Source organism: Budorcas taxicolor, chromosome 2 (genome assembly GCF_023091745.1).
Source record: "Budorcas taxicolor isolate Tak-1 chromosome 2, Takin1.1, whole genome shotgun sequence".
NCBI lineage: Eukaryota > Metazoa > Chordata > Mammalia > Artiodactyla > Bovidae > Budorcas > Budorcas taxicolor.
The window spans coordinates 6,704,407-6,713,072 of record NC_068911.1 but is presented as its reverse complement, the minus strand read 5'-3'; the positions used below and the strand labels follow the sequence as shown (position 1 = coordinate 6,713,072).

At 56.5% G+C, this 8,666-nt stretch overlaps 1 protein-coding gene across 1 annotated transcript; it reads left to right on the top strand.

The window, feature by feature from the left end:
- The first annotated feature begins 1,819 nt into the window (after positions 1-1,819).
- On the top strand, positions 1,820-7,487 carry GPC2 (glypican 2). Its single transcript, XM_052636235.1, has 10 exons — positions 1,820-1,985; positions 2,639-2,797; positions 3,111-3,433; positions 4,241-4,321; positions 5,055-5,217; positions 5,469-5,599; positions 5,820-5,969; positions 6,081-6,220; positions 6,317-6,489; positions 7,240-7,487. Exons 1-10 carry the CDS (start codon positions 1,820-1,822, stop codon positions 7,485-7,487), a joined length of 1,734 nt encoding a protein of 577 aa, XP_052492195.1.
- Positions 7,488-8,666: the final 1,179 nt, after the last annotated feature.

The window sequence follows — 8,666 nt, the reverse complement described above, 5'->3', positions numbered from 1 at the left end:
GAATCCGCCAGCCAGTGCAGGTGGCATGGGTTCCATCCCTGGTCCAGGAAGACCCCACATGCTGTCGGGCAGCGAAGCCCATGCGCCACAACTACGGAACCTGTGCTCTAGATCCCAGGAGCCGCAACTACTAAAGCCCACTTGGCCTAGGGCCTGTGCTCCCCAACAAAAGCCACCGCAATGAGAAGCCCTGGTACGGCAACTAAAAAGTAGCGCCTGCTCGCGACAACTAGAGAAAAGCCTTGGCAGAAACAAAGGCCCAGCCAAAAATAAATAACGAATTATTTTTTAAAGACTTCAAAAATAATCCACGGCAAAAATAAAATGCATGTCTGTGTATAACTGAGTCACTTTGCTGTACAGCAGAGATTGGCACAACACGTTTAAAAAAAAAAAAAAAAGCCTAAAAAACGACCGAGAGCTTCCTGACCCAAGGCATCAGGGAGTTCAAGACGCCACCGCCATCCTTGGGTTTGAAGATGCTCCCCAAGCCTCGAGCAAGGCACACACCAGGGTAGTTTAAAACACACCCTTCTCTCCCCACGATTCAGAGGAGCCTGTAAAACGGAACCAGCTCCCATGGGGCAAACAAAAGACAAGAAAAATAAGAAAATAACCCCCCATCCCCCTACAAAGGCACATAAACTTCCATTTCTGCAAGGTAAGAACCTCCCCCCGACAAGGACCAGACTGGGACGCCCTTAACGATTTGGGGCTGGAGGCGCCATCAAAACCTGGCCGGAAATGCTGAAGGAGTCACGAAAAGCTCGCGTTCTTCACGTCTCCAGAAGAGGCTCTGTACCCCACCCTGGTTTAGTTTATTTGGGTTACAGAGCCGTCTAACCGCTCAAAAGAGTGATTATCTGTCTTCCGGGGCTGGGATTCCTGGCCTCTGTGGAAGAAGCCATGGGGGAGGGAGGGTCTTTCAGGGCTTCAGTGCGGGGGACGGAGAACGCCTGGGTGAAAGGGGAGCCTCACTGTGACAGCCCGGGACAGCGACTTCTGGCCGAGCAGCTTTGAGGAAAAGTCACCGTCTCCGGTCCCTCAGGTCTCTGTGGTCACGCCCCCGTCCCTCTTGGTGGCAGACGAATCCAGAAAAACGCGGGAAGGCGCGAGGCGTGTCGTGCGCAGGCGCTAGCCCAACGGCTCGTCCTAGGGTTGCAAGTTGTCGCGAGACTTGAGAGTGTGCTAGCTCGTGCTCACCACGTTCTAGCCACGCCACTCCAGCAGCCTCGTGCAGCCACGAGCTCTCAAGCTTGCAGCCGTATCACGTGGGCTCCCGCGCGCTGGCCACCTGCTTTAACTCGGCTCCTCCTGGCTCCACCCCAGCCCAGCCCCCAAATTCCCCCTCCATTGGCTGGGCTTCACACTGCCCTAGTAGTAACCCTTTTAGTCTGGCTTCTCAACTACCATAGGCTGGGTTCCACCCAGGCCCCGCCTTTCGATGTAGATAGCCACGCCTCAGAGGAAGACCACACCCCTCCCCTAACCTCCTAGTCCTGCCGAGTCCCGCCCCGCGGCCGAGCTTCCCCAGTACATTGGCTTAATTTCTCCTTGACCCCGCCCCTAAACTCGGCTCCTTACCATTATTGGCGGGGCCCCGCCCCGGGCCCCGCCTCCTGTCCGGCTCCCGGCTCCCATTGTCTCGGCAGATGCCGCCTTGGTCCAGCGATCGCGCTCCCGGTCCACTTTTCCGAGGTCGCGCTCTTTCTCTGGCCGGCAGGACGGTCCTGTGGCAGAGAACCGGCTTTCTGAATTCGGACGGCTCTTCTTTCCTCCTTACGACCCGCTTTGCGGTCCCAAGGTGGCAGCAGCAGCTATGTACGCGCTGCGCTCTCTTCTGCTTCTGCTGTTGCCCCTCTGTCCCGGTCCTGGTCCTGGACCCGGTATCGAGGCAAAGGTCACCCGGAGTTGCACTGAGACCCGGCAGATTCTGGGGGCCCGGGGATATAGCTTAAGCGTACTCCCTCCCGCCCTGATCTCAGGTGAGGAGAAAGAGGGAGACTAGAGAATTGGGGGCGAGGGAGGGGGCGGGGGCCGGTTCTCCCCATCTCACAATAACTCTCTTCCCTTTCAGAGTGGCCGTTATAGTAATCCTTTCCTCTCACGGTAATAATGTCTCTTCTCCTCCGGAACTTACCAGGATCACAATAACACTCCCCTTCACATAACAGCTCTCTTACTCCACCCTCACCCCAGGAATCCCTTTCTAATAATTAGCAACCCCTCTGTGTTTTTTTCTTCACCGCCTAATTTGTTTCCCTCGCTGTTTCCATGAGTCCCTTGTATGATAATGCTTGCTTTCTTACCAGGTAACCCCACCCCTCCAAACCCCATTCTTCCCATTGAAACCATCTGTATGTCCTTTGAGGCCTGGGGTGTGTGATGTTAGGCAGGCTACCTGAGGACCCTCTGATCACTAAATTGGCCCACTCCTATTTGATCCCATGCCTAAAGGCAGTGAACTTGGGATGGGTGAGGGGACAATAAGGAGGGGGTAGGACCAGGTAGGAATGAGGTGGCAGACAATAGAAAAGAAACCAGACAGCTGGAAGAGAAAGGATGGCCCCCGGAGATGGGCAGGAGAAGGAAGGAATTTCACATCACTTCCCACCATTCCTTCATGTCTTGTGTCCAGGTGAACACCTCCGGATTTGTCCCCAGGAGTACACTTGCTGTTCCAGTGAGATAGAGCAGAGGCTGACCTGGGAAACTGAGGCCACCTTCCGAGGCCTGGTGGAGGAGAATGGTTCCTTCTTGGTTCACACACTGGCTGCCCGACACAGAAAATTTGATGGTGAGGAACTGGCGCCCCCAAACCTGGCTTCATACCTTCTCTCTGAGCTCATGACCCCCACAAGCTTCCTGTACCTACTCCTGACTCAACCCAAAGGCACTCCAGCCCCGGTTTAGCCCCCACATCCCCACCCTACGCTCTCACAGGGTACTGTCCCACCCCCCGTCTGCCCAGACCTCTAAGGGTTGTTTAATTTCTAACTCGTTTTTCCTTTTTCTCCCCATGCCCATTTCTTCTTGCCTCTGCCTTTTCACTTTTCTGTCCTACCCTGGCTTCACCCCACCTCGCATCTCTTTCTCTGCACTTGCCACAGAGGTTTTCCGGGAGATGCTCTCCTCAGCCGAGCACTCCCTGTCCACGCTCTCCCACCGCTCCTTCGGCCGCCTGTATGCCCAGCACACCCCCTTGTTCAGTGGTCTGTTCTCTCGGCTACGGGACTACTATGAGAGGTCCGGTGAGGGGTTAGATGATGCGTTGGTGGATTTCTGGGCTCAGCTCCTGGAGAAAATGTTCCCCCTGCTGCACCCACAGTACATCTTCTCCCCCGACTACCTGTTCTGCCTCACACGCCTGGCCTCTTCTGCTGATGACTCTCTGAAGCCTTTTGGGGACTCACCCCGCCGCCTCCGCCTGCAGGTGAGGGGCCCCAAGGCCTGAGCTTCAGCCACCTTTGACCTAGTGACCTCTGAACTGTGTACCACTCACCTCCAACTCAGTGACCCCCTTTTTATGCCCCAGTCACCCCTGACCTGATGATCCCTATCTTGAGCCCCAGTCACCTCTGCCTGACCCAGTTCTCCTTGGTTTCCTTTGACTGGAGCCCCGCCCCCCAATTCTGTGTCTTAGTTTCATACTAGTGGTTCACCCACTCATCTGCTTTTGCTCCCTGCCCCACCCCTTTCTGATAACTCATCCGTATTCCCAATATCTTGACTTCCTCTGGTTCAGCTGTGTAGTGTGAGTGTGAGTTGTGAGTGTATTGAACGCTGGTTCAACACTATTTAAGGATTTTCATTTATAGTGTCTCATTTAATTGTCATAACTCTATGAAGTAGATGTTCACATTCCTATTTTACCGATGAGAAAACTGAACCTTGAAGAGGTTAAGGTCTCACAGCCAGTAAGGGGTGGAGCTAGGTTTCACACCCAGGTCTCCTGGCTTCAGATTCAGCATTGTTCCAATATAAGTCCCTCTATCTCCAAGTCCTGTAAAATGTAATCCCTTCCACCTCTTCCCAAGCCCAGTTCCCCTTGGTCCTGCCAGACTCTGAATTCTTTGATATTCTTGAACATGCCTCCTGGAACCACCTGACATTCCTAATCACCCAAAGATAACCTACAAACCTTGGTCCCACTGCTCATCCCTTTGGTGCAGTCTCTTGGCCCCAGTGTTGACTGACCCTCAACAGTCCGGTGGTTTTTCTCACCTTTCCCTTCCTCCAGATAACCCGGGCCCTGGTGGCGGCCCGGGCCTTTGTCCAAGGCCTGGAGATTGGAAGAAATGTGGTCAGCGAAACACTTAAGGTTAGAAGGGCCTTGAGTATGGGTGGGGCCCAGGGAGGGAGAGAAGTGGGAGAGGCCCCATGAAGAAGAGTCAGGTGCCAGCTGACAGGAGAGGCCTGGCCTTCCCTTATCAGCCATGAAGCCCTGGCATCCTGGGTAAATCAGGAAGACTGGAGTCTTTCTTGCATCATGACCCATGACTCTTCCCACCTCTGACCCTCTTCTGCCCTCTGATGACTCTTACCCTCTGCTAGCCTCTTGGGACCTGCTCGTCTCCATAGCCTCTCTGAGATTGGCCCACTGGCCCCCCTGGTTTTCTCCAGGGCCCCTCAGTTGCTCCTTCCTAGAGGCCAGATTCCTGGCTTGGCCTTCAAGGCCCTCTCTCGACTGCCCATTCTCTCCTTGGCCTCCCAGCCTTACTTCCTGCATCCTCATTCTCCTCTCAACCATGATGGGCTCACTCTTGTCCTTGAACCTTTTCTCAGGCCCCTCACTGCCCCTCTGGTCCATCTCTCCCAAGAAGCAGGATGTGCAGCCCGGCCCCTAGGAGCCTCCCTCCTCAGGTCTGGCTCAGTCCTGGGGTCACTCCTGCTGCTGCGTGGGGTCATCAACCCTAGAGATTCACACCCAGCTCCACACTTAGAGCCTGGGAAAGGCGGGACGGGGTATTTGATTTCTCTCTGTGCCCAGCACCAGGCTTGGCTGAGGGCAGCCAAGTGTTTGTGGATGACACAGCCCTGCTCTCTGCTCCCAGATGCCGCTGTCCGAAGGCTGCAAGCGGGCTGTGATGCGTCTGACAGGCTGCCCCCTTTGCCGGGGGGTCCCCTCGCTGCCACCCTGCCGGGGCTTCTGCCTCAACGTGGCCTATGGCTGTATCGGCAGCCAAGGACTGGATCCTGACTGGGGGCCCTATCTGGGTGAGGGGATTCAGGAAAGCCTGAGATGGCTGTCTGTGTGGGGTGGGCAGGGTGGACTGGGGAGGGAGTGTTCGGCAGTGTTGAGTGGAGAGGATGAGGGGGGCTCTTCTCATGTCAGTCCTCCCCCCAATCTAAGATCCGCTGCTCCCCTCCAAGGCCTGGGTCAGGATTTGTGGCAACATCCCACTTCAGTGAGTATCTCCCTGGATAGCCCGTCATTTAACCCTTTCTCTGTCTTACCCTCTTTCAAGATGGTCTCCTGTTCCTAGCCGACAAGATCCAAGGCCCCTTTTCTTTTGAGCTGGCAGCCCAGTCCATCGGGGTGAAGATCTCAGAAGGCTTGATGCATTTGCAGGAGAACAGTGTAGGGGTGTCAGCCCAGGTACAGGGGCCACAGGAAGAGTGGGAGTGTCAGACTGGGAGCTGGTGGGAGGACAGGAGGGAGAAGCATGGCGGGGAGGCCCTGGGGTGGGAGGACATGTGGGGTGTTAGGGAGACACTGTAGGGTCTCTGGATAAACTGGGGTGTCAAGGACGCTTGGCGTGTTGGGGTGTGGGTTTTACCGCGGGATAACTGTGTGGGGTCTCTTCCGGGTGCCAAAGGTATTCCAGGAATGCGGGAGCCCCCAGCCAGCGCGGGCTCGCGCCCGCCGTGCCCCAGCCCCAAGGGAGGAGGTGGGTCGCTTCTGGTCCGCGGCGGCGGCGGAGGAGGAGCGGCCGACGACGGCTGCAGGCGCCAGCCTACCCCGGCTGGTGAGTGGCGTGCGGCCGCGGCAGGGGAGCAAGCGCGGGGGACAGGGGCGCAAGCGCGGGGGACAGGGGCGCGCCCTCCATCTCCGCCTGGCCGGCTCTCTTTACGTCCAGGTGTGGGAGCTCCGCGAGCGTCTGGGCCGGGTGAGGGGCATCTGGGCCGGGCTGCCCCAGACTGTGTGCGGGGACCCCCGCGTGGCGGCGGACCTCTCGCAGGAGGCGGCGCCTTGCTGGACCGGAGCTGGACCAGGCCGGTGAGAGCCGGGCGGTGGGCTGCGGGCGCGCGGGCGGGCGAGGCTGACTCCGGGCCCGGGGTGGAGCGGGAACCTCCGGGGCTGCTCTGTTCGCAGGTACTTGTCGCCCGTGGTCGGCTTCCAGGCCGGGAAGCTCGACAACCCAGAGCTGGATGCAGAAGCCTCAAGCCCCGACCTCCAGACGCGGAGGCGGCGGCTGCAGCTCCGAGCCACCACGACCAGGATGAAAGCGGCCGCCCTGGGACGCGACCTGGAGCTGGAAGACTGGGGTGAGACCCGCGGACGCCCCGAGGACCTCGCTCCGCCGCGCTTTCATTGGACGCAGGCCAACCCGCAGCCCCGCCCCCTGCGTCTGTAGTCCCTCCCCTCGCGTCTCAGTTACCATTCATTCATTCACTCAGGCAGTTCACACGCCGGTATTGAGCGCTTACCTCAAAGGTAGGGAGTGGAAGGCCAAGGAGAAGATGTCTACGCTTGAGTTCACGGTCCCTTGGGGGAGACACCAAAGCATTCTTACAGAGGGAGGGGTGGGAAGCTCCCGAGGGTGGGCTGTGGGAAGAGACGGCAATCCAGGGAGGCGGGGAAGTGGGATGCGGGTGCCACAGGGCTGGCTCCCCAAAGTAGAATTTGCCAGAGATGCAAGGCACTGACATACATTTTTTTCCCTTCACTCCCACCGTCTCTCTTTGTCTCTCCTCCCCCACTCCTCTTCCCGTCTGCTCGCTGCTTCTGTGTCTGTTTTCTCTGTCTTTTCCTGTTTATCCTCTCTCCCCATCTGTCGCTCTTGTTTGTCTCTGTCTCGTCTCTTCCTGTGTCTCGTTGCCTTATTTCCATGTCTGTCTGATCTCTTTCTTCGCCTTCCTGTCACTCACTTTCTCCCTCCTCTCACCCTGCCTGCCCCTGCCCCAACCTTTCACTGTTTTTGTCTTTTCCGCCTTGCCTGTCGCTGTTTCTTGCACCTTCTCACGCTACTTCTCTTCACCATCCCTGTCTGTTTCCGATCCTCGCTCTCCCTCCAGAGGACGCTAGCGGCTCTGGAGAGGGACAACACTATGCAGATGACTGGATGGCTGGCGCAGCAGCTGTGGCCCCCCCAGCGAGAGCTCCGCGCCCTCCTCGAAGGGAAGGTGCCGGGGGCAAAGGAGGAGGTGTCATTATCCGCCACAGCCAGGACCGAACCAGGACTGGAGGGACGTCTGTTGGTTTTCACACACAACCCCTCCTCATTCTCTTCCTCTTAGCCCTAGCCCTGCTTGGACCTCGATAACAGGGGAGGGGTGCCCTGGCATCGGGAGGGTTCATGGCCCTTCCCCTCTCCCCCATCGTCTGGGTTGGGAGAGGAGTCGAAGGGGGCTGCAGAGAGGATAGAGAGGGACGTTTTGGGTGAATGGCTGGGGCCCCAAATCCAGATTTCCATTGGTGGGTTGGGGGTGGGTGTTCACAATATTTATTTTTTCATTTGCTATCTGGGGAGGAAGGACTGGGGGTATTTATTTAGGAAGGAGGTATGGTCTCTCCAACCCAGCCTCCGTGGTTAGGTTGGTGGTGAGCCCCAACAGGGAAAAAGGGAGGAGTTTTCGAGTTGCAGTTGGGAGGGGTGGGGTTTGAAAGAAGTTGAAAGTGGAACGGGTGGGGCACCCGGTCTCAGAAACTCAGAAATAGACAATGCTGGGCGCTTATGAGGTGCAGGGCAGGGGAATAGGATGTCAGGATCTATGGGCCTGGATTCTTTTGAGTTTTTCAGTATCACTTTCTTAAACTAAAATATCAAAAAACAAAGACCCACATCTCATGGTCTCTGCCACCCACATCCTTCACAAGCATCCCCATTTCATGTGTCAGTGTCCAACTCAGTGTTTATTCTGTCAATAAATGGCTAGTTTGTTGGACCTGGTGTGTGACTTTCTGTACCTTAAGCCCCAGAGTCTCTGTGACCAGCAGTTCATTTTCTGCCTCCTTATCTTGGAACCTGTCCCTTGGGATTGAATTTGGGCAAGCTGTCCACTCTCTGGGTCTGAATACTCATCTGCAAAATGGGGAGAATTCTGGAGACTAGCAAAACTCTTTTGGACCCAAGGCATCATTAATATCACCATACTACCGCTCTCTGCCTTCAGGGTGGGTGGGCCCCCTCGGCTCCCACCTCGTCCTTCTCTGTGAAGTTTTCTCTGGCTACCTTGTCATATCTTTGATAAAGTCTGCTTTCAACTCTGTTACCGTCTTTTCTTTTTTTCTTTCAGTCGCCTGAATGAGTCTTCTGTTCTGCAGAAAGCTGAAAGAAAAAGTACAATTGCAAAAGGAGGGTAGAAGTGTCTGCTAAGGGCAGGCTGGGTGCCCTGAAAAAGAAGGAAAGACTTGGGGAAGTAGAGACCCAGAGACGCCGAATTCGGTCAAAACCGAATCAGCTGCACGGACTGGCGGGACAAAGGGAGGGAGGGGGAGGAGC

Coding starts and splice junctions, on each gene's coding strand:
- GPC2 (XM_052636235.1), top strand. CDS start 1,820: ATGTACGCGCTGCGCTCTCTTCTGCTTCTGCTGTTGCCCCTCTGTCCC. Junction 1,986..2,638: donor CCCTCCCGCCCTGATCTCAG/GTGAGGAGAAAG, acceptor TCTTGTGTCCAG/GTGAACACCTCCGGATTTGT. Junction 5,218..5,468: donor TGACTGGGGGCCCTATCTGG/GTGAGGGGATTC, acceptor CCCTCTTTCAAG/ATGGTCTCCTGTTCCTAGCC.